The 25,154-nt window shown below is 41.1% G+C and overlaps 2 protein-coding genes across 2 annotated transcripts; one reads left to right on the plus strand and one right to left on the minus strand.

Annotated features, from left to right (window-relative positions):
• Positions 1-237: 237 nt before the first annotated feature.
• Positions 238-18,716, plus strand: MONOS_2957 (uncharacterized protein; the record flags this gene model as incomplete). The annotated part of the gene is made up of 3 exons (XM_067872917.1): positions 238-249; positions 331-17,713; positions 17,895-18,716. The coding sequence occupies 3 exons, from the start codon at positions 238-240 to the stop codon at positions 18,476-18,478; spliced, it is 17,979 nt and encodes a 5,992-aa protein (XP_067728639.1). The 3' UTR covers positions 18,479-18,716.
• On the minus strand, positions 18,639-23,879 carry MONOS_2956 (putative FACT complex subunit ssrp1-B; the record flags this gene model as incomplete). Its single annotated transcript, XM_067872916.1, has 15 exons — positions 18,639-18,910; positions 19,254-19,351; positions 19,466-19,569; positions 19,737-19,869; positions 20,047-20,172; positions 20,341-20,580; positions 20,728-20,822; positions 20,930-20,995; positions 21,059-21,192; positions 21,259-21,367; positions 21,435-21,623; positions 22,074-22,566; positions 22,657-23,581; positions 23,658-23,792; positions 23,861-23,879. The coding sequence occupies 15 exons, from the start codon at positions 23,877-23,879 to the stop codon at positions 18,756-18,758; spliced, it is 3,021 nt and encodes a 1,006-aa protein (XP_067728640.1). The 3' UTR covers positions 18,639-18,755.
• Positions 23,880-25,154: the final 1,275 nt, after the last annotated feature.

Genomic DNA, 25,154 nt, shown 5'->3' on the forward strand with positions numbered 1-25,154 from the left:
CTCTTATAATGGTGAGCTGAATAATTTTTATATTTAATTAAAAGCATGCTTATTACAATTTAGAATTTGTTACAAGTCACATTAGTGCTTCCATCCTTTTGGAGGCCATATTATTTAATAGGAATTGCAAACATTCGCTTGAACAATTACGCAAGAGTTTGAATTTTATTTTTTGCATACTTTTTATTGAATATTTATTTTTAAAAATAAAAATTTAGGCTGCTAAGTTTCTAATTTATGCAAAAGAACGTTTGCCTTCGAATGCATCGAAAGCTATTAAAGTTTGTGACATACTTTTCTGAATAATTGATAAGATTTTATTTTTTGTAGAATGCAATTGATTTTCATCTGACGACCTGCGCTTATTATTCTTCCTTACAAAATGCTAGAAACTTAGGAATTTCAAAAGGTAAAGAAATTAAAGAAAGATTAGTGTCTAAAGAAAATGAAAATCAAAACACTGATTTTGATGATATTCCAGAAACAAACGAGAAAATGGAATATGATTCAAAAGAAAGCAAACCTCTTGAAGCAACAGTCGACTTGCAAAAGGGAGAAACAATAGCAGTCGATGAAACATGGACGGGTGAAGGGCACGAGCAAAGCAGTGCACCAGATGATCCAATGAATCACAAAGCAGAAGCAATGTCACCATCGTCGCAGATCAATTTGGCAGAAAGGCCCAAGTCGATCGAGCTTCCAGAGAGCCAGCTGGAAAAGACGCTATTTGTGTCAGAGATGGACGAGGCGTGTGTGTCCAAAGAAGACGATCGGCTGTGTCCTGAGTCGATGCTGTCGATCGGAGCGACAATATCAGCTGCTGCCACGATGGGCGGGAGGACAGCAACTGAAAGCCTAATTCCTTCTTTCTTCCCTTCTTTGAGCAACCTCTCCACTGTGCAGTCATCGGCGTCATCCGCATTCACATCGCCTTCGAATCCGGCGCGGATGAGCTTGACTTCTCCTTCAGTGGCACGAGCAGGTGTTGTTCAGTCATCTTCTTCTTCTTCCTCTTCTTCTTCCTCTCCCTCTTCAACCTCTTCCTCTTCTTCCTCTGCTCCTGTTGCTGCTTTATCCCCCTCAGCCACTCTGAGCATCTCAAACACTTCACCAAATGCCTTCGATGCGAGCAATTTGAAGAACAGCCAAACAATCCTGTCACCTTCTGCTTTGCGAACAAGCACACTTTCTCCTTCTTTTTCTGTCACACCCACTACAACCACTTCAACTATATCTACATCATCATCATCATCATCTTCTTCTTCTTCTTCCTTCTCCTCATCATCATCCTCTTCTTCTCTTCTCTCCACATCCCTCTTCTCCTCCTTCTCCTCCTTCTCCAAAGAACTTCCTCATCTCCCTGCCTCTTCCACCTCTTCCACCATCTTCACTCCTCCTCCTTCTCCTCCCCCTTCTTTCCTCTCTCGCGACTCTCTTCCTTATCATTCCCATCCTCTCCTCGACGATAACATTCCTTTTGCTGCTCCTTCTTCACCCACAAAGGCGAATAACACACCATTTTCGATCTTAAATGCTTCTGACAACAGAAGTGAGAGAGAAATGACGAAGAACCAGAACAATGAATTTGCAACAAAGAATAATGCCTCTTCTTCTTCTTCTTCTTCTTCCTCTTCTTCCTTCCCTGCCACCCTCTTCTCCCCCTCAGCTTCACACGCATTCTCTCTCTACTCCTCCACCACAGCTGTTTCTCCTTCTCTCTCTTCCTCTTCAGACTCTTTCAATTCTCTTCCTCTTCCTCTTCCTCTTCCTCCTCTCCTGCCTTCTGAAACAGATCTTGTTGTCCTCCCTCAGATGGATGAGAATGCAAATGTTGTGTCTTCTTCTTCATCTTCATCAGAAGAAGAAGGAGAAAGAGGAAATAATGTCAGCAAACAACAAATTTTCTCTTCTTCTTCTTCTTCTTCTTCTTTAGAGAATGAAAATAACCCACAATCACCTCTTGATAGAGAATTAGCAATCAAACAATCAAAAGCAGCCGAAGAACAAGAAGAAGAGGAAGAAGAAGAAGAAGACTATCTTTCTCTTCTCCCTTCCGCCACCTCAGCAGCAGCAGCAGCAGCGAAAACAGGTTCGATTGGAAGGGCATTGGGAATAGTTGCACAGACAATCATTGCCACACGCACACCTCCTCCTGTTGGATCTGCGTCTCCTGAGCCGACTTCTCCATCGAAGGGGAGGGGTGAGAAGGAGAAGATGGAGAAGATGGAGAAAGAGAAAGAGAAAGAGAAAGAGAAGGAGAAGAAGGGGAAAGAGAAAGAGAAAGGAGGAAGTATGAGAGAGAGAAGAGGGAGCATAAGCATAGAAAAGAACGGAGAAGTGAAAGGAATGAATTCGAATGATTTGAAGAAGACTTCATCATCATCATCATCATCATCATCAGCTTCTTCTTCTTCTTCTTCTTCCATTTCATCTTCTGTGAATGCCAATGCAGTTAAACAGCAGTCTTTACCTTATTCCTCTTCTTTCTCTTCATTTCCTGATAATTCATCATCATCATCTTCTTCTTCCCTTTCAAATCAACCACAATTGAAACCACAACTTCAAACTAACACAACATCTTCATCTTTAAATTCTTCATTTAATCCTTCTTCTTCTTCCTCATCTCTTTCTTTCTCTTCTCTTTCTTCTTCTTCTCTTTCCTCTCAACAAACCCAACCTCAGCCACTTTCCCTCAAAAGCTCTTCTCTTTCCAATGAACCTTCCCTTCCTCTCAATCCTCCAAAGGGAATGCAACCAAATTCAATCAAAATGCCTTCTTCATCCACCTCTTCATTCAACCCTCAGCAATACCCTTCTCTTCTCCAGCCATTTCATCTTGCCCCTTCCTCTTCCTATTCATTACCATCATCATCATCATCATCAGCTCCTTCCCCTTCTCCTCCTTCTTCATCTTCTCCTTCTTCTCGTCTTCCTCCCTCTTCCTCTTCTTCTTCTTCCTCTTCTCTTTCAGAAATTCCCCTTTCCAAAGAGAATAAATTCCCCGCCCCGCCTCAAATGCCCCTCAACGTGGCGCCGTCGCAATTTAATCCTCTCCTCGCCCCCGCACAAATACACCCACAATTCAAAAATCAGTTTTCTTTGGCTGGTTTCCCTCCTTCTCTCTCGTCGATTGCTCCTCAGATGGCATCAGCTTTTCCTTCTTTCCCGTCAAATGTGAAGCAGAACCAGCCTCCGCTTCAACTTCAACCTCAACAGCAAATGCAACAGATGCAGCAGAAGCAGATGATGAATATGAATATGAATATGAACATGAATATGAATCCTACAAATTTATCTAATCCTTCTGGTATTTCGAATATTTCTTCGATTTCTTCTTCTTCTTCTCTTTCTTCTCCTTCTTCCTCTCTTTCCTCCTCCTCCTCCTCCCTCAAGCCCAACCAACCTTTCAACCCCAATCTCCTTCCTTCTCCTTCTCCTTCTCCTTCCTCCTCCTCCTCCTCTTCTTCTTTGTCTTCTTCTTCTTCTTCCTCTTCTCTTCAAAACAAGATGAATTTCTATCAAACTCCTCCACAAAACATTCAAATGCCAATGCAAATGCAGCTCCAAATGCCGATGCAGATGTCATTACAACCTTCTTCTGCTCTTTCTTCTCTTTCTTCTCTCTCTTCTCTTCCTTCTCTTTCCTCTCTCTCTCAATCGAATTATCGTGTGAATGAAGGTATTAGCAATGATTATAACACACTCAGCACACCTTTCCCTTTTCCTCCTCATGTTCCATCGGCTTCTTTGTCTTCTTTCTCCTCTTCTTTCTCTTCTTCCCCTGCTTCTTTTCCTCCTTCTCTTGCTTCATCATTTGCTCCTTCATCTTCAACTTCTTCCTCCTCCTCCTCTTCTCTTTCTTCTCTTTCCTCTTCCTCTTCTTCCTCCTCCTCCTCTTCTTCTCCTTCCTCTTCTCTCCATTCCTCTGCTGCTGCCTTCTTCCAACCCACAAATCGTTCCCATCTTTCGCTCTCTTCTTCTCCTCCCCCTCAAAATGCAGCTGAATTTGACTACAAACCAGCAGACCCTCTTTCTCTCTTTCCTTCTCTTTCTCAAACACTCAACACATTCTCCTTGTCTCGAAATAACCTCATTAACAACCAGCAGCAAATGAGTTCTTCTTCTTCTTCTTCTCTTTCGTCTTCTTCTCAAAGCTCTCCAAATTCTGCAGGTATTGTTTCTTCTCTTTCTCCTTCCTCTTCTTCCTCTTCTTCCTCTTCCTCTTCAATGCCATCATCTTCTCCTTCTTCTCTCTCTTCCTCTTCCTCTTCCTCCCCCTTCTCCTTCTCTTCCCCCTCCCCTTTCTCTTCTCTTCTGAACACATCGCCTTTCTCTTTCCTTCTTCAGCACATTCCTTTTTCTGCTCACAAATCCATTCGTTTCGACCCTTCTTCTCTTTCTTCGATCATTCGCTTTGCTCAAATTGCTTCAAACATTCAGAGATTCTGCAATAGCAGCTGTAATATCTTACCTTTTGGCTCTGCTCTTCCTCTTCCTCCTCCTCTTTCTTCTTCTCTTTCTTCTCTTTCTTCTTCTCTTCCGCCTTCTCTTTCTCCTTCTTCTTCTTTCTCTTCCTCCTCCTCCTCCTCCTCTTCTTCTGATTCATTCATTTTTTGGAGAAATCTTCCAAATGACCATTCACAATTAGCTCTTTCTGGATACAAAGGAAGAGATCTAAGCAAACACCTTTTATCTTCTCCACTTTATACTTCTTCTATTTCATTTCCTTCTTCTTCTTCTTCTTCTGCCTCTTCCTCTTCCTCTTCTTCTTCTCCTTCATATGCTGACATTTTGAATCAAGTTATTTCTTCTCCTGTTTTCTTGAAATTCAATCAAAACACAACTTTTCTGCTGACTAAACCAAAAAGATCGTCTTTCTTGTTCTCAAATGCAGGCATCTCTTCTCAATCATCTTCAAATTCTTCATCTTCCTCTTCTTCTTCCTCTTCATCTTCCTCATCGTCATCATCATCTTCCTCTTCATCTTCCTCTTCTTCTTCTGACTCATCTTCCCGCTCCTCCAACTCCAACAACACAGCCACACTTGTTCCTCTTTCTGTCTTCCATTCCCCATTGGATGCATTCTCTTCTTCTTCTTCTTCCTCTTCCTCTTCCTCTTCCTCCTCTTCCTCCTCTTCTTCCTCTCATCATCGAAAGAAAGGGCGTATTCTGAATGCAGATGATGCCATCTTCTATGATGCGATGATGGCAATTGACGATGCATTAGACTGGAACAAAGAGCAGAGCAAAGAAAGCAGCGTGACGCTGAGAGAGAGAAGACTGGGGCTTTTGCTGAGAACAAGGAAGGGGAGAGAGAAAGGGAGGGAGAGGGAGAGGGAGAGGGAGAGAGAAAGAGAGAGAGAAAGAGAAAGAACGAGCCAGAGAGAGAAGGAGAAAGAAGGGTGGAGGAGGAGAGGGTGGAGGAATAACTATAATGACAGTGAGTTTGACAGCGAGTATGTTTCAGAGGAAGGAGAGGAATGTTTTGATATGATTGGAAAAGGAGAGGAAGGAGAAGAGGAAGAAAACAGCAGCCCAATTGGGATAAGGACGAGGAGGAGGGCGCTGAGGGAGAGAGGGAGAGAGAACGAGAAGAAGAATAATGATGAAGATGGTATGAATGAGAAGGAGAAGAAAGAGAAGGAGAAGGAAAAGAAGGAGAAGAAGGGAGGAAAGAAGGAGGAGGATGGAGAAGAAGAAGAAGACAAGGAAGAAGGGGATAAAGCGGATGATTTGAAGAAGAAGAAGAAGAAAGAAGATGAAGTTTCATCTTCTGAAGGTGAAAAGGAAGAAGAAGAAGAAGAGCAAAAGGTAAAGAAAGATATAAGTGATGGCAAAAACGAATTGGATAAAGACGAGAAAAATGAGAACAGAAAGAGCAAAAAGGAAGAAAAAGATAAAGTTAAAGGAGAAGGGGAAGGAAAAGATGATGATAAAGAAGAAGAAGAGGATGAAGATGGAAGTCAATCAAGCTGTGAAAGTGAAGAAGAAGGGAGTGCTGGCTCATCTTTAGAAGGCAATTCATCAGAAGCATCAAACAAAGAAGACGAACAGGAGAAGAAGAAGAACAAGGACGATAAGCAGAATAAACACAAAGTGAAGAAGAATCAGAGGAAGAAGAAGAGAAAGAGCCAAAGTCAAAGCCAAAGTCAGAGTAAAAATGAGAGAAAGAAGCAGAGCTCAAATGTGACAGTAACACATGCGCAGTTGTTAGCATCGCAATTGGTGGAAGGGATAGATTCAGCAGTGGCTGTGCTGCAGAGAGAGGAAGAGCTGAGGCAAGAGGAAGACAGGGTAATTGATGAGTTCACATCAACTGAATGCCCTTTGCCGTATTTTGTGGGGCTGGAGGAAGAGGAAGAGGAGGAGGAAGGAGAAGAAGGAAGAGGAAGAGGAAGAGGAGGAAGAAGAAGAGAATGGAGAGAAGAAATGGAAGGAGAAGGAGGAGAGGAATACGAGTTTATACAGAGCAGGATGGGAGAAGGAGACGGAGGAAGGTTTATGGATGTGGAAGAAGAAGAAGATGATGATGAAAGAAGAGGAGAAGGAAGAGGAGAAGGAGAAGGAGGGGAAGCAAAGTCAGAGAAGAGAATGAAGCTGTTTATGGAGAAAGATAAACTGGGAGGTGGTGCAAGTTCTGAATTGTCTGCTTTTGCGGCACCGCCTTCGCCACTGCAGAAGATGGAGAGTGGAATGAAAGAAGGAGAAGAGAACAAGATGGAAGAAGATGTGTGGATCAAGAACGAGGTGAACAAGACAGCAAGTGATATTCGTTCTGGAATGGAGAAAGATATTTCTTCTTCTTCCTCATTCTCTTCCTCCTCCTCCTCATTCTCCTCCAATGAATCCGACTTCTCTGACTCTGACAGCAGTCTCTCTGATGATGAATTCGATGCCCAATTTGCTGAAGAGCTGGCAATTCCTCAGACCAACCGCCTTGTCCCATCCACCATCCACTTCCCTTCCTCCACCCTTCTTCCTTCAAAATCCCCCGTCCAGCTGATTAAACCCATCTCCACACACATCTTCTCTCCAATGATCTTTTCGCATTCTCCTCTGCTTGCCCCGCAGATGCTGAGGCATTCGTTCAATGTTCTGGGACAGATCAGCCCAACACAAGTGAGCCACTCTTCGAATTACTCTTCTTCTCTCCCTTCTCCTACTTCCACACCTACTTCTTCTTTGGCTTCTTCTGCTGCTTCTTCTTCCTCTTCTTCTCAATCAGAAACAAAAGAACAGTCACCAAAAGATGTCTATCAAATGCCGACAAAACTATTTTCACACAATCAGCCTCCAACACAGTCAGCAGATAATAATGAATCTACTTCATCATCATCATCTTCTTCTTCCTCTTCTTCACCTTCTTCTTCTTCTTCTTCTGTTCTCTTTCCCGATCATTTAGATGCGACCCTTCCTCAGCCAAAGAGTTTGGCTTCTCCTTCTTCGTCTTCTCCTTCTTCCTCTCTTATTTCTGCTCCTTCTTCTGAACAAAACTCAATCAAACAAACTTCCAATTATCCACTTTTTTCTCCTCTTCTGCCTTCTGAAAGTTCTTCTTCTTCTTCTTCTTCCTCTTCTTCTCTTTCTTCTCTTTCTTCTGCTGCTTCAACGCCTTCTTCTTCAGCTTCTTCCTCTTCTTTTCTGTCAGCCAACATTTTATCTGTGACTGATGCTGAACATTCTCCTTCTCTTCCTCTTCTGCCTCATCAACAATTGCAACACAACAATATACCATCATCATCATCATCATCTTCTTCTTCTTCTTTGTCTTCTTCTTCAACTTTAACTTCCTCTTCTTCTTCTTCCTCTTCTTCCTCATCTCCTTCTCCCTCTCTCTCCTCCCCAGACTCTCCTCCCCTTGTGATTCCTGCCCCTCCTCTCAGAAAAGCGTCCACAAACACGCGAATGCAGCAGTTTGTGTATGGGATGATGTCATTTTTGGAGTGTTTGCCGGCAGACGAGAGAGAAAAAACAGCAAAACAGAACGAGAAAAGAGGAGGAAACGGAAGAAGTGGCATGGGAAGCAACAATCGACAAGGGAATTCTTTTCATTCTTCTCCTTTATCATCTTCATCATCATCATCTTCTTCTTCTTTAGACAAAAGAAGAAGTCCTCTTTCTTTGTCTCCAATCAAATTTGAGCCATTGTCAGTGACAGAAAGTGAGAAGGAAGCAAAAAGAGACAGAAATGTTAACATTTCACAGAAGGACAAAAGAAACATGAACAACAGCATTAATTCATTGAATAACAGATCCAACATTAACAATTTTGGAAATGAAAGCAAACAAAGGAGCAATCTTCATTCAAACAACACTTCCTCTTCTTCTCCTTCTTCTTTTTCTCGTTCTGCAAACTCATCATTCGATGCATTCCACACAGCAAAACCTGAACCTCTTGGTCTTTCTCCAAAAGACACAAACATTCCATTTGATGATTCAAAGAGCGTTCATTCCGAGAAAACAACACCTCCCTCTTCCTCTCTTTCATCTTCCTCTTCTTCTTCCAATTCTTCTCTCTTATCATCCTCCTCCTCTTCCTCCTCTTTTTCCACCGAAACTCGCAAACTGCTCCTCAAAACGCGTGTGAAGTCCTCCCGCTGCCAATTCCGCCGCTTCCAACACGAACAAAAGCTTCGCTTTCTGATTCCCTCAATCACAGCTGTCTTTGGCGACTTGGGTGCAGACGATGCGTCTGAAGAATGTCACAACGAGCTGATGGCGAAGAGGAAAGAGGCAGAGAATAGATCGAAGATGAAGAAAGAGAAGGAGAAGGAGAAAGAGAAGGAAAAAGAGAAAGAGAAGAAAATGGCAGAAGAAGCAGCGTTGCATAAGAAGGGCTCATTGAAGAGAGGGTGTTCCGTGTTTCTGGTTGATGCTGACTCTCAGCTGTCCATTTCTCGTTCTCCTACTCTTTCATCCAAAATGGATGCAGAACAAGAAGAAGTTGACGCAAATGTTAACAAATCTTCAATAACACAGCTTGTTTCGAGTGCATCTTCAAAGACGTCTCCTTTGTCTGTTCTCTTCCACCGGCAGGAGCAGCGCAATATTTCGCTCCATTTTCTGAAGAGAGGAATGCTCCTGTCTGCTTCTGACGTTTGCTCAGAGCGGATTTCGCAGTTACAATTAGAAGATGACAGATTGAGAGTGTTCTATTTGTATACGGTTGGGCTGATGTGCTGTCATTTGATGGAGCTGGGGGAGGATGGGGGGCTGGTGGAGGAAGGAGAAAGAGTGAGAGGGAGGAGAGATGAAGAGGAAGAGGAAGAAGAAGAAGAAGGAGGAGGAGGTGGTGGTGGTGAAGGAGGTGCGGAGAAGAGGAGAAAACAGAATGAAGGGGAAATGCTGGGTCATAAAAGTGATGGAGTGAATGGGAATGTTGATGAGAGGGGTGGAGAAGGAAGAAATGGCAGTTTGGATGGAGAAAGAAGAGAAGGAAGAAGTGACAAGGATTTGAATTCTTATGACTCAACACGAATGATTGAAGACTTTGATTATTATCATCCGATGCAACACACACCGCATTTAGCTGAAGAGAACATGCAGATGAACGCAAATGGAGCAGATTATGAGGCATCCTATCATCATAATCATAATCGTCATCAGAATGATGTTCAACAACAACAACAGACACAGAATCAGCAGCAGCAACCACAACAAAATTATTCAACAGAAAATGGCAACGACAATAGCAACATCAGAGAAACTAATGCTTTTTCACACAAACATCGAAGCAAACCAGAAATTCCTTCGTTCATCAAGCGCATTCAGGAGGAGAAGAGCAATCACTACTCGTTTGCTCTGCAGGTGTGGCGGAAGATTTCACTTTCTTCTCCTCTTTCGATGGGCTGTGAGACGAACAAAGCTTCTCTGGCGCTGCTTCTGCATGACACGACACAAAGCTATGCAATCAGCTACTCCCTCCTCTTTCGAGACAGAATGTGCCTGTCAGCTCTGATGCTCATTGCACTCTCAATGCAATTGGGTGTGAGCGGGTTGCCGTGCGACTACCAGAGCGAAGAGAGGATGAAGGAAGGAGAGGCGCAGAAGGAGCAGCTGAACGAGGAGGAGAAAGCATTCATGGCGAAAGGGGTGAACTTGACATCGGCATATTCAGCTGCTTTGTCGTCGATCAACACGATGATGATGAAAAGAGATATGTCTCCAATGAATGGCTCTCCTTCGTTGGCGAATGCATTTTCTCTTTCTCCTTCTTCGCCTTCATCATCTCCATCTTCATCAGCACCGTCTTCTTCTTCATCTTCTTCTGCTTCTTCATCGTCTATATCTCTTTCTCCATCGCTCGCACGCCCTTTGAATTCTCCTGCTTCTCCTTCTTCGCCTTCCTCTTCTCCTTCTGCTTTCTCTTCTCCCTCTCGTCATTCGCCATCTGCTGCTTTCCTTTCGAACTTGTCGCGTTTCATTGCGAGGAAGAACAAAGAATTCGAAAGAAAGAAGCAGTACCAAATAAGAATGTTGAGTGATTTGTGGACAGTTACACCATTTGCCTCTCAAATACACAACAAACAAGAACAAAATAAAGAGATTGCAGATAATCAGACACAAAAACAGAGTAATAATAATACAACTTCTCCTTCTACTACTTCTTCTTCTTCTCCTTCTTCTTCTGCAACTTCAGGGAATGTCAAAGCAAGTACTCCAACAACCCAACCTTCCTCATCAAGTTCAATCTCTTCATCATCTTCAGACATTAACCCGTTCTTCTCTTCTCCCAATTCTTTTCTGTCAACTTTGTCTTCTCTTCTGATGTGTGACAGCATCAACAGAATGCCTTCGTCGTGTGCGGTGATGGCAAATACTGCTGTTGTGAGCTATTTGAAAGGGAACAGAGAAGAAGCGCTGTTTCTGTGTGCAACTGCGCTGGAGAAGAGCAGAGAATGGATGGCTGCAAAGAAGAAAGTGAGCATGACAGATATATTTGGAGAGGAAGGGAATGGAGATGAAGAAGGAAAGAAGAAGAAGAGAAGGAAGAATAAGAAGAAAGAAAAGAAGCAGAAGACATACAATGGAAGGGATTTGAGGTATTCGATGGATGTGTCATCAAGCAGTGATGAGGATACGTCTTCTTCATCTGATGAAGAAAGCGAAGGAGAAAACAACAATGACAAAACAGCTGTGAATGACAAAGGAAATTCCAAACAGATAAGAGATGGAAATTCGAGTGAAGCAAGCAGAAATACGCAAACAAAGCAGAAGAAATCCGAAAAGGATGAAGGTAACTCTGATGACTCATCATCATCAACTTCTTCTTCTGCATCATCCTCCCAGAAGGATAAAAAGCACCACCACAAACACAAGAAACCACCACCATATCCCATCGATTCTGTACAACTTCGTGCGGAGATGAAGAAAGAAGAGAGGGAAGTATATTTGGCAGCAGCACATGGAGGGATTGCCTCTGTTCTTGCATTCCTTTTGATGAAAGACGGGAGAGAAAGGCAGCTGGTGAGTGCAAAGAGCATCCTTTTGGAGCTGCTGGAGGTGACATTCGAGTCAAAAGAGGAGGAAAACAAGGAGAATGAGAAAGAAGGCAGCAGCAAAAATGGCGATGTCACAGACGAATTTGCAATACCTGGAGACAGAAATTCAGCTGCAGTTGCGAAAAACAATGGAAAGAAAGGAAATAAACAAAAAGCGCAACAGATTCAGCAGTCATTGAACAGAAATCCGACAAACATGATGCTTGTGTCATCCTACTCGTTCAACATTCCATCGATGATACTTCCATCAGAGCCTTCCCCAATAACAACTGCATTCAACTCCCAATTTGATGTTTCATCCACTGCACAGCTGCCTCAGATTTCTGGTTCTTCTTTATCTTCTTCTTCTTCATCATCAACTTCCTCTCTTCCCACAAAGTCCTCATCCGGCTCGCATATCCCTGCCTTCTCATACAGCACCCTGCATTTGTCTTCAGTGCGCCCTGGTCTTCAGCAGCCTCTTCTTTTCTTGCTGTTGGGCTTTGTGTATGAGAAGGGTGCGCAGACGGTGGAGGCAGAGGCGATGAAGAAGGAAGAGTCACTTGTGCTACATCGCCCACAGAAGGAGGAGATTATGCGGTGGAAGGAGACGAAGGCGAAGAGGGAGCTGTATTGGCAGAAGAAAGTGGAAGTTGTGGAGATTGAAAGAGCGCGCAAGCAGAAGATGCTGAAGCCGTATGTGTTTGATTTCCTACCGAAATATCTGTTTGTTGGGGCTGAAGAGCAGATGAAAGCGGAGAAAAAGAAAGCGATGAAGAAGAAAGTGGAGAAGATGAAGCAGGAGAAGAAGCTGAAGGAGCAGGCGTTTTCGATGATGAGCCGGCGAGAGAAGTTCAGGATAGAGGAAAGAGAGAAAGAGCAGGAAGAAGAGTTCCAGAAGACGCTACAGGTTGCAAAGGCGCTTTGCAGCAGAAGGCAGAACAAGACGAAAGAGAGTGTGAAGAGGACACGAGTGTTGTATGGGCTGAACTCCACACTGACAAGATTGGCTTCATTTCCTGTGATCAAGAAACCGAAGCAGAAAGCGAGGAATTTTGAGGAGCTGCAGAGTGTTGTGGCAGCAGCAATGAAGCCGATTGAGGATGCAAAGAAGGAGGCGGAGATGGCAATGCATCTGTTTCCAGTTCCAAGTGGATCGGGTGAGAAGAGTGTGAAGGAGAGAAAGAAGAGAAAGAAGACGAGTGAAGCAAGTGCTTCAAGTGCTGATCAGACAAGCAAGAAAGAGTCAGCAAATGGAAAAGATGAGACGAATGGAGCTGATGTAAATGGAGTGAATGAAACAGAAATTAGAGTGGAAGAAGGTGAAAGTGCAGATAAATCACAAAAGAAGGAGAAAAATGTTGAGACAGAGAAAAAGAAGAACAGGAAGCCGAAGAAAGAGATGATCAAGAAGAAGAGGAAGAAGTATGTGTACAAGGGTGTTCTGTCAGAAACAGAGGAGGAAGATTTGAGTATGTCGCTCTACGACTCCGAAAGCAGCGCCAGCCGCGCGAAGAGCAAACAGAAGTCTGCCAAACACACAGGCAGAGCTGGCTCTTCTTCGCCTTCTGCTTCTCCTTCGCAAACACCCCGTTCTGGATCGGCTTCTCCTTCACTTGGCTCTCCTGTATCATCTGCTGGCAATACAGCTTCTCCTTCTCTTTCTCCTTCGCCTTCACCTTCTCAGTCTCCTTCTCAATCTCCATCTCTCTCAGCTTCGACAAAATCATCACCATCAATGCAGAATGGCAACAATGAAGAACAGTCTACAATTTTGGCTGGTTCATCATCATCTTCTTCAACTAAAGTCAAACACGAGAAATATTCGAAGCATCGAAAAGATGACAAAAAACGTAATGCTCCCAGCCGCAGACAAGCTTATTCTTCTGTCTCTGCATCAGCCTCAGTTTCTGTTTCATCCCCTTCAATATCTCCCTCTTTGTCTGCCTCGCAATCTCCTTCTCTTTCACCCGATGGCTCCTCTCCCAACACATTCTCTAAAAGCCAGTCTGATTATTCGCACAAGCTGTCCTCCAAGAAGCTCAGAGTAGCCAGCACTCCAATCACAAAACTGAACACAGATGTGCCGGCTGTCAAGTCTTCCATTCCTTCGCTCTTTGCCCTCGGCGCCAGTCAGATGCGCACTGAAAACGGACAAGTTGTGCGTTCTCCTTCAAAACATGGGTCGGAAAGCTTTTCGCTGTTTTCTTCGTTTTCGTCGCAGCAGAACGAGAAAAACAAGGAAAAAGATGGTTCTTCATCATCGCCTTTCCAATTGTCACCATCGTCATCTTCATCTTCTCCTTCTCTTTCTCCATCCAACGGCAACAATCCAGAAATGACAAGAACGCATTCACAATTGCATCTCTCGACACTTCTGCCTCCTCCACTCACAATGCGATCACAGTCAATAAAAACACTCACAGCACCCACTCCTCCTCTTTCTCCCTCTGATTTCGAGCTTTCTGACACTGAGACGAATTCAGAGCAGCAAATATTGAATCATCTTCGCCAGCTTCGCAAACACCGTAAAAATCAGCGTAAACATAAACATCAAAGAAGGCATCGCAATCGAATGCAAAAACAGGAAAATGGACAGAATTCGGGTGATGGAAGTGAAAAGAGTGAAGGTAACAGCAACGCATCAGGATCAGATGAGCATTTGTTCGAGAGTGAGAAAGAAGATGGAGATGAATCCAGCAGCATCACAAGTGGAAGCAAAACAGCATCTGCCACTCAAACAGAGCATTCCACTGAGAAAGAGGCAGACGAAACAGAAGAGAGCGAAAGCAGCAGTAGAGAAATTAGCAGTGGCAGTGGCAGTGTCAGCTTTGATGAGAGAAGTAACAACAGCAGCAGCAGTGTCAGCTTCAGTAGCGATGAGGAATCTGAAGGCAGCATATTTGAAATGGATGAGAATGGCTTTGTGAAAACAGATCTTATTCCACCAGCGATTCCGATGAATGACAGCGGAATTCCTGATTATGACTCGGTGTTTGACGGTGCAGAGGAGATAATGACACCTGCCTCAGATGTGTCAGAGCTGGTGAGAGGGTTCTTCCCATACAGAGCGGCAGTGAAGAAGGCAGGCGGAAGAAAAAGACGCAACAAGAACAATAACAATAACAACAATAATGAAGGAGCTTCAAGTGATTCTGAACTGTTTTCTTCAGCTTTCTCTTCAGATGATGACTCATTCACCGACAATGCACAGTCAGACACGGCAAATCCACTGCCATTTGTGAATCTGTCTGCGCGCACGCCTTCTCCGCACGACGAAAGCGCTGCTCAGTTTGGAGAGGCGTTTCCAAACAGCATGGCATCTTCTCTCTATTCGCCCAGTCATTCACGCAATGTGGAAGAGAGAGGTCAACTGACACTACAAGAACTGGAATCAGCACAAGCAGGCTCGAAGAGGCTGAAAGGAGGGGCTAAGCAAAGGCAAAAGCGAGGACCATACACAAAAAGGGGCAAAAAATCCGCGTCTCAGTCTCCTTCAGCTTCTGCTGCCTCTCCGTCTTTGACAACAGCTGGTCAATCGGATTCCACAAAAAGAACACAAAGAGGCAGGGCAGGTGAGAAAAAGAAGGTAACTCGTTCGGTCAAGTCAGATACGAAAAACTCGACCGTTTTTTCAGTACCTCAAATTACAGCTCTTTCAACTTCCCCTTCTTCTTCTCGCTCGCTTCTTTCAGCAGCGCAAAATTCGCCCACACATCTTTCATCTCCAAGCAATTCTGGCAATTCTTCTGTATCTGCAGCAATCAAAGCAACAGCCGCTCAAAACTTCTCAGGACAAAACATGAACAGCAATCTCCTTTCACTCAAAGGAATGAACACGACTTATCCTCTCCTTCCCTTCCAAATGCAGTCAAAACAACAGGGAAACAGACAACTGGGCAATTCAGGCATCTCAACAAACGCAGCACAGGCCAGCCAATCAATCAGCCAGCACCAGGCTGCACTGATGTTCCAGGCCAATCCGCAGTTCTTCCAGGGAATGCAGACACAAACGCAACAGCAACAGCAGAAGCGGTTGGAGCAGACGAGGCTTCTCAGAGGAGTAACTGGTTCTGGTGCTTCGTTGATGGCACAGTCGTATTCACATTCAGCCAATTTCGCAGCACAAAGAAGGGCTTCAAAGCCAAATCACATCAAACTGAAGAAGTTGAAGTTGGTCAGATTGCCGTTGCAGAAGTACAACAGAAGCAGTTCTGAACAGAAAGAGAAAAGCAAAGACGAAGAAGACAGCTTTAGTCTTTCTAACACAGAACGTAATTCCAGACGCAGCAGGCGTTTGCATTCATCATCGTCTCATTCTGCTTCTTTGTCTTTGGATGATTCACATTCTGATTCAAAACAGGTTATTTCACCACACACTCCTCTTTCAACACGAACTGAGGATGTTGACGATCTCAGTTTTAATTCTCCTCTCTCGCACAGTCAGGAGCACATGGGTATTTCTGATCAAAATGAAATGTTCTCTCATAAATTGACATCTTCCACCATTGATCAAGCATCTGTTTCTGGTTCCTCTATTGTCCGTGGGAGCATGGAATATCCGCTGCTCTCTTCCAACACATCCTCAGATGTTACTGTGGATTCACTAGACATCAAAGCTTCAACGAATTCGCTGTTTGATACAACAGGTGAATCTTTCAGCGAGCTATTTGATTTGAATGGAAGAGGCACTTTTGATTCGTCTTCGTCTGCTTTTGATCCTTCTTTGTCTCTTGTGAATTCGCATTCATTCATTGACCATTCAATGCCATCTGGTGGAACACCGCTATTTTCTACTGCTTTGACATCAACTTCTTCTCTTCCTCATTCCTCAGCACTTTCTTCAATGCATATTTCTACTCCTTCTTCCATCTCTTCACCTTCAACAAACACAAAATCCTCATATCCTTCTTCCACTTTTGAGGCAACCGATCTTCTGTCTGCTTTCCCCTCTGACACATTCCCCACTGTTAGCATTCTCCGCCCATCCACTCCACCTCATCTCCGCTCTGCTCCGTTTGCTTCCTCTCATCTTTATCGTTTGTCTCCTCCAATTGCTTTCCTGCTGCGTCCAACCCCTCTTTTCAATGCCATAACATCCACACCTTCAGTCACCCCTGTCCATTCCATCGATGCCATTCTTGTTGCAAGATCAGAAGCGATGCGGTGCTTTGCATTAGTTGAATCCGTGCTGGATGCTTCAAAGAGGATGATGAGGATGGCTGACGAGGAAAGCAGCGAAGATAACGAGAATGAAGAAGAAAATGGTGAGAGAGAAGGGAAGATGGATGAGGATCCAAGTGAAGGCAACAGTGATCGAACAATAAGCTCTCAACGATTAAAGGCAAACAACATGAGCAGTGATGATGAGATGCAGTATGATTCAACAACAGGCTCAGCGTTTCATGTGCCTTCTCTTTCTGTTCTTCGATGTGCTGCTCTTTTGTCCAGCGGTGTGTCGTGTCTGCGGCAGGGCGAGTTTGGCTTTGCGGTTGATGTATTCCACCATATTCTACAGATGTATGGGTACCAACTGTGCAGCGAGAGGAAGCGAGAAAAGGGAAGAAGTTTGAAGGATGGAAGAGCAGAAGAGGAATACGACACTTTGGGAATCAGTCAGAAGGGAGAAGAAAGAGAGATGGGAAGCAATGGAAGCTTGTCAATGGAATTGTCTTTGGACATTCCGATGGACGAAACGATGAGCAGCGTGAGTCTGATGAAAGACGACAGTAGACACAGCATGGGAGACAGTGATATGATGGCAATGGTAAAAGATGGAAGAGAATTAAAAGGAGATTTCAGCAATTCGAAAATGATGGTGAATGGATTTGGTGACAGTGTTTCATCTCAGTTATCGCATGCTTCATCTCCTTCTTCAGCTTCAACGAACCCTTCACTCACTTTAGCACATCCTGCTTTGAATGGTATTCGAGATCTCAATGCACAAACATCAATGTTTGCTTTGAATTCGCGTGGTGTGGCACCCCCATCACTGATAAATCCGTTGGCTTCTCACACATTTGCTGCCAATGCAAGTTCTACAACAATGATGGCTACGCCACAGCCGATAAAGACTGATCCCAGAAAGTTTGCTGCGCTAATTAATCTTCTTTTGTCCTTGCAGCTCAGCGGACAAATGAGTTCAGCTCATGAAGAATACAGCAATTTTGTGAAAAATGTGCGTCGGAATCCATATTTGTGGAACAACTTTGGATTGTTTTTGATGCAACGAGGTTTGAAACATTTGATGATAAGAGAGAGAAGATAAGTTCTTTTTAATTGAATCCTGATTAAATTTTACTATTTTCTTTTTTCAAAAAATTGATTGTTTGATGAATCATTTTATGTTTTTATCTGATCATTTTGATTTTATTTCTTATTCTTATTTCAATTATTCCCTTTTGTCAATATCAGGCTATTCCTATCATTACGACAGTCTGCAGTGTTTCCTTCGGAGTCTTTCGTTGTATCCGTCCTTTGTGCCTGCACTCAACAACATTGCTTTGCTTCTTCTGCGCCACAAATGTTATCACGATGCTATCCATTTCTTTGATTTAGCGTTGCATTTTCACACTTTATCTGCAAATTCAACATCTCTGTCAAACCAAACGAATATTTCAGCTGCTTCTTCTGAACAGTTATCTTCATCTTCTTCTTCAACTTCCTCTTCTCCTTCATCATCTTCCTCTGCTCCTTCTGTTTCTGCAACTTCTTCTTCTAGCAGCACACCCCGTTCGTCAGCCACTTTTGTTGCATTGCGGGTGAATCTTCTGAATGCGCGCACACTTCTTCTGATGAAAGAGATGAAGGCAGATGAAGAGAGAGAAAGAAGAGCGTTGAAAGCAGACAGAAACGGACAACTGGCAGCGTGGTGGGAGAAGGAAATGATTGGAGACAAGAAAAAGCAGAAGAGCAAAGGAGCAGACTCGAATGAATGGGCGGATGACTCGTTCCAGTCGATGATTGAAGAGATAGTGGGGATGATGAATGAGAATTAGGGTAATTATTTATTTCTTCTTTTTTCAAAAGAGGCTTTAAATAAAAAGTCATGCATTACAAAATCTTAATTTTCTGTATTGAAAATCCGTTTTTGAGTTTATTAAATTCAGATTAATTTTTCTCTTTGTTTTTTGTTAATCCACTTGTTTTCACTCATCCAAATGAAATGTTTTTTCATTTTTTATTTAAAGAATCTTTTTTTCCCAACAAAAACAAAAATCGCCTAAAATACCAAAACGAATCATTTCTTTTGTTAAAAAAATGTATTTATTGCAATCACTCGTCATCATCATCCATAATCTTTGGACGAGGCTTCAGTTTATCTTCGTCTCCTTCTGCATCTGTTTTCTCTTTCTTCTCATTCTTCTCATTCTTCTCTTCTTCATCTTCATCTTCATCATCTTCATCGTTTTCAACCTGTAGGTGTTTTCCTTTCTTCTTCTTCTTCGTTCCTTCAGTGTTTCCAAGCAAAGCCATCTCCTCTTTCAGGTCTGCCTCTTCATCCGAAGCATATTCAAGTTCCTTCTCCATTTCTTTCTCGTCTTCGTCTGCTTCATCGCTACTGTCATCGTCTGAATGATCTCCTTTTCCTCCGTCTTTTTTCTCATCAAATGATTCATCATCATCGTCATCATCGTCATCTTCATCAGCTGCTCCTTCTGTGAATGAGTTTGTGAATTCAATTGAAAAAATAAACAGAATCAGAATTTAATGAAAATAACATGCGCATTAAACAAAACAAAAGAATGATTGATTAAAATTATAACACCAAACCTTGTTCTTCTTCCTCTCCTTTCGATTTCAAATCTGCCTTGCTGAACATGTTTGGATTCTTTTCTGCCAAGAACTTCTTCAATGGCTCAAAATCATCTCTGAATATTTAAGTGCAAATGGAAAAAATGCAACAAAATTATTTGAGTGACACAAAAATGAATGTTAATAAATTTGATTATTGACAAAAAAATGGAACATTAATAAATGCATACTGAGCAAAGTTTGTGAATTCGAGGATATCTCCATCACGTAGATGAACTGTCATATCAAATGTACGAGATGAAGACGAGGGACCTGATCGATCATTTCGAGGGAACTAAAATAGAGAAAGTTTGAAAGAAAATGAATCGATTGAAAAAAAATTAATATCATTAAAGATATATAAAATATAATTTTCAAAATAAAAGTTCAAAAAAAGAAGTTTGGATTGTATTTCTTTTGCCATGTGGACTTTGTCGATCTTTATCTTTTTTCATTACATGCCTCAATTCTTGCAATTCTATTGATTTTAATAATAAGAGTTGGTTTGTAAATATACACAAGTGTTTTGTCCAAAATAAACAGCATTCCGCTCTGTGGACCATGTGAGCACTTCAAGCCAGCGTGTCCTTCGTGACTGATGTGTTAATAAAAAAAAATCATTCAAAGAGATTGAAAATCATCAATAAAGAAAAGAAAAGAAATTGACAATTTTAATAATTTTGTTCATTCAATATTCGAAAATACTCTCGCAAAATTGAAAAGATAAAATGCTCATAAACTCCTTTTCTGTTTCTCAACTTTTTGTTCATACTTCATAAAATTCCTGGCACTGGCAATTCTTTGTCCAGTTAGAGCACGAAATACTTTAACAACGACATTCATCTGTGACCCTTCCATGTTGTGATCGATAAATCCGTCATAAGCTTTCAGTTCTTCGCTAAATTTTCACAAAAAAAAAAAAAAAAAAAAAAAAAAAAAAAAAAAAAGGATAAAAATTAATAAAGCGCGTAAATGTCATTGCAAAATCATCAAATTTAAAAAAATGCAATAAAAAAGAAATTCATTTTCATTTCATTTTCAATCAATTCATCAATCTTTTGCATACTCAGTCAGATGAGCTTCAACTTCAACAGTATTTTCTGTATTCAGCTCCATCACAACGTGCTTGTAAAGTGTGTGTCCTTGAACAAGTGGTCTATTCAATGAGAGAACAAAGTTGGCTGTTTTTGTGCCTTTGTTGTGTAGAAGATACAATTCATTGATGTTTGAATATTCGATCTTGTAGTTATGTGTTGCTCCGTGCATGGAAAGCAGAGAACGATACATTTCGATTTCATATCTTCCTCTGTTGATTGAAAAAAAAACATTATCAAAATATCATATCGCACAAAAAAATTGAATTGAAATTGAAACGACCAGTTATTTGGTGAAGAGTTTCGAAATAAATAAAGTGAAACTTTAAGCAGCAAAAATCAAAAACAAAAATTCAAACCTTGGAACAAGTACTGCAACTTGAGGAAGTTTAATGATAACTTCTCCTGTGGTTGACGATAGTTTTGCTTTGTCGGTGATTTGAACACGAAGAGACTATTGGTAGTATATTTAGATGATTAATATGAAAAAAATATATGCATCGGGAGAAAATAAATTTGTAAAAGAAAAGTTTACGAAAACAATGGAGAGAAAAATCAAACCTCAACATCCTGCTCTGAGGTTTCTGTTTCTGGAACATAAAACTTTAGTTCAGAAACAGCATCAAGCTGTAAGTGTTACGAATACAAAAAAGAGCCAAAATGTGAATTGAACAATAAAATGTTGCAAACTCCTGATTGAACCGCGGGATCATTATCCAAACGAATTTCTAGAATTTTTGTTTGAGTGTTGCGATCAACTTGTGAAATGTATGATGTTGGAAACTCAAAAGTGACAGCTTTATCACATGTAAAAGTGAAGTTTTCTGATTTGTATTAATTTTGTCGAAATTAATAAAATAACAAAAAACAAAATAATAGAACTGATGAACCATCAATATCGAGATCTCCCCAGTTTGAACCAGAAATATTTGCTTTCATAATTCTCAGCTCTTTGTTGGGGCATAAACTTTTAACTGCATCTTTCAGTTGTGTATAATCCTTATTTAAAAATGGAATTCGGAAAATGCATTTATTAATTTTGAAAGCATAACTTTTTGATGCAAACCTGGCTTCGAAATCCAAAAAATGAAAGATCACCGCCTATTTTGAGTTTAAAGCGAAGACTGTTTCCTGTTATTGTTTGCATAAATGATACTGTAGCTATATCCGATGGATTTAATAAAGTAGGTGCATCAGCAGGCGTTGCTCTCCATGAGAACCCTTCAGTCGCTGATGTGGAGAATTCACCTCGTTTCTAAATGGATAATGAGTTAATGCGAGCAAGATAGCACAAAGAGAATTCAAGTATTATCTTTTAAATGCGTTGCAAACCCCAAGAAAGAAGATATTTTTGAAATTTGTCTCCATTGAATTGTATTATGGTAACATCGCATAGTTTTGAAATGAAGATATTGAACTTGTAATAATCACAAAAAATTCAAAAAGATATTGTAAAAATTAATACGATGAATTGCTGCTACATAAAACAATAAAATTAATTAGCAGACTTTTATAATATTTACATTTAAATTCGCTGGAACAAAAATCTACAAAGAAAGAAAATGAAAAATGAAAAATAAATTCCACATTTGTAAAAAATAATTCAAATAACATTCTCTGAAAGGAAAATTACGATTAACAAATAAACAGTAATAACAAAATAATCACAACAACAAGTGAAATGAGACAATCACATTTTTTATACCAAAAGATTATCACCCCAAATATCGTCTGTATCTTCTCCTCTCCCTGAAAAATCAGGTTTTGCCTGTTGAGGCATGTTGGGTGCGGATTGTTGCATTGCAGGCATAGCTGGCATAGCTGGTGCATCCCATCCGCTTTTGTATGCCCTTCCTTTGCGAGGGGAGTCATGTTTGTGTGAATAATCTCTGTCTTTATCACTCGAATGATTTTTTTCTCTGCTTTTCCCTGAATCGCGATACGGAGCACTCGTTCCTCTCCTTCGCTCTCTGCCTTCGTCCTTCTCTCTGTCATACGCTCTCTCTCTGTCTCTGCCCCTTCCTCTTTCGCTCTCTTTGTTTTGGTGCCAGTTTTGCCGGCTGTTCGAAATGTCGTCGTGGAACGCTCGTTTCATCGGGCGGCGGTCTCTTTCCTGGCTGTGGCTGATGTTCCCTTCGTAGTCCATCTCCTGATAGCGATGCTTCTCCAATCCTTTAGCGCTGCTGGCACGATATCCCCTTTAAAATAGTGAGAATTGTCATTTAATGAGAAATGGACAAATGTATGTATATTCAAAAATATATCAAATAATAATAAAATAATCAAACATTTCATTATGAAACCCACTTCCCATTGAAGGACCATATGAAAGATCCTGATATGATTGGGCTTCCGAAAATGGCTGTGCATAAGGCGAATATGTAGTTCTCTGAGCAGAAGTAGCAGCATATGCATCAGAAGAAGCAAGATACGAAGCATTTTCATCAGCAGAAACAGAGTTGGCTTTAGGTCCTTGTGCAGCAGCACCAGCATATGAAGAGTAGACGTCTGTTGAGTCTGCTGAGAAGTTGGATGAAGGCGGAATGCCCGAAAGATATCGATCGGATGGTTGGCGTGTGCTCTCAACAGCTGATGTGCCCATTTGTGTGCCTGTTGATGCGAAGCCTAAAATGGCCTGTTCGATGACTGTTGCGTATTGCGGGAATATCTTCAGCATCTCAATCAGCCGCTGGACAACTGTGTTCTGCTCTTCGAGCGGAAGGGAAGGAAGCGTCTGGACAATCAGCAGCACGTCTGCCTCGCTCAACGGCTGAGGCTCCGACGGCGCTGGCTGAGTTGGAAGAGGATCTTGAGACAGAAGCTGGCTTGAATCAGTCGAGGCGTTAGAAGAATAAAAAGATGAAGTGGAATTCATCGAAGTGGAGCGATGAGACGGTGACTGAGAAGTGACAGGAGAAAGAGGGCGATAGGGAGGAATGTACGAAGGAGCAGAAACAGCAGAATCAGCAAATGAACTGACTTTTGGTGTATATTTATCTAATTCCGAGGATTTGTTCATCTGCTCCTTTTTCTTTGCCAGTTCAAGCAATGCCATCATATCCATATCATCTGGAATATCAAAGGAAGAAGATTCTGTTGATGTTTGTGGCGGAGGTAGATCGATTGTGGGAGGTGTTGGTGAAACTTCTTTTGGCGCTTCTTCTTTTATCGGAGTTGGAGAGGTCGGTCGTAATTTCTTGATGAAAGGTTTTGCTATCATATTTATTTATTTAGAAAGAGAAACAGCAAAAATAAAATTTCGATATTTAATAAAATAAGCACTTTCAACCTTCAAGAACTTCTTGAACTTCTTGAACTTGATCATCTACGTCCATTTCAACAAGCGAAATTAACTCTTCGATGAATTCAGAGAAAATATTGTTAATTTTCCACATATTCACTAACTTTTTAATTCCTTTTTGATCTGAAGCAATCCAGTTCAATTTGTTATTTAAAGCTAGATCGAATTCGTAACGATAAAAAAATGCAAACCTTTTAGAGTTGTCTGCATAGCGGAAGCAACTGTTAAAAAAATATTCTCCTTAAAAGCTTTCTCAAACACCGGCCCATCCTATTAAAAGAAATTCGAAATTGCAATTTGAGAGGGAAACGTTAAAAAAAATTATCGAAAAAGTTTGAAAATTTTTTTATCCAATGAATATCAAACCTTTCTTTGTCTGCAAAGTGCATCAATGACATACATTCCTGGCAGCTTCAATGCACAATCAGTCGCATTGAAAATGAAATTTTCTATAACTTGAACAGCTTTTTCTGGATTCTTTATTGCGGTGAGATGAAAAGAGATGAATAATTGATGTGAAATAAAACAATTTTATTGCATACATCTACGAAATGGCATGCAGATCTTATTATATTTGCAATTCTATTTGCTGAAATGGGTAATTTACGTGTATTTTCAACTAAAACTGTCAAGAAATCAGTTTGGCTGAATTTTTTGTCAATTAAACAGTCTTCCATTTGTTGGGTGTGATCAGAATGAAAAATCTCAACGAATTGATGCTTATATGATTTATAAGATTATGTTTATCCAAAAAGAATTAGCAAATCCTATTTGATTCACCATAATAATATTTTATCTAACGTGGAAAGCCAAAAAATTCATTGAATAAATTCGAAACTGATAAATCAATGGTCAAGAAAGATAAAACGTTCGTTATTAAAAGGATTGAAGAGCAATATATTCGGAAGGTATTGGTATTTTTCGTTATTGAGCATTTTAGTTTTCTTTTTCAAAATTCATTTTCACATTTTGAAGAAACTTCAACATATAAAAATTCTAATCTCAAATTTGCCTCAAGATGGAGAATGCATTGAGTATATTTATAATATAATTGAAGAACTTCTGTCAGTTATCAATGATGTTAAAAAAATGTTATCGTCAAACTTCGATATGGAAGTTATTAACCCTCATATCAATAATAAAATTCGAAGCACATTTAATGTTCCATTTGCATCACATGAAGCATATTCTTTGAGGTTTCGATTTCGCAGCGACAATGAAGAAGAAAATAATCGAATTATTGAATCATCTGAAAACGTATGAATTTTCAATAATTATGACTGATTCAAATATTGTTGATGAAATCTTAGAAATTTCAAATTATTACCAATTTTATTTTTGAAATTGCTCAAAATATTAAATTTTTAGAAAATAGGATGATTCAACACGAATCAGTTGATTGCAAATTTAACAAATTATTCGATTTGTTTTTGCGATTGATGAATGATCTAGTTGAAATTTCTCGATGTAATTTTGAAAGCCTTT

The sequence above is a fragment of the Monocercomonoides exilis genome, assembly GCF_001643675.1.
Source record: "Monocercomonoides exilis strain PA203 chromosome Unknown scaffold19-1596985, whole genome shotgun sequence".
Classification (NCBI taxonomy): domain Eukaryota; phylum Preaxostyla; order Oxymonadida; family Polymastigidae; genus Monocercomonoides; species Monocercomonoides exilis.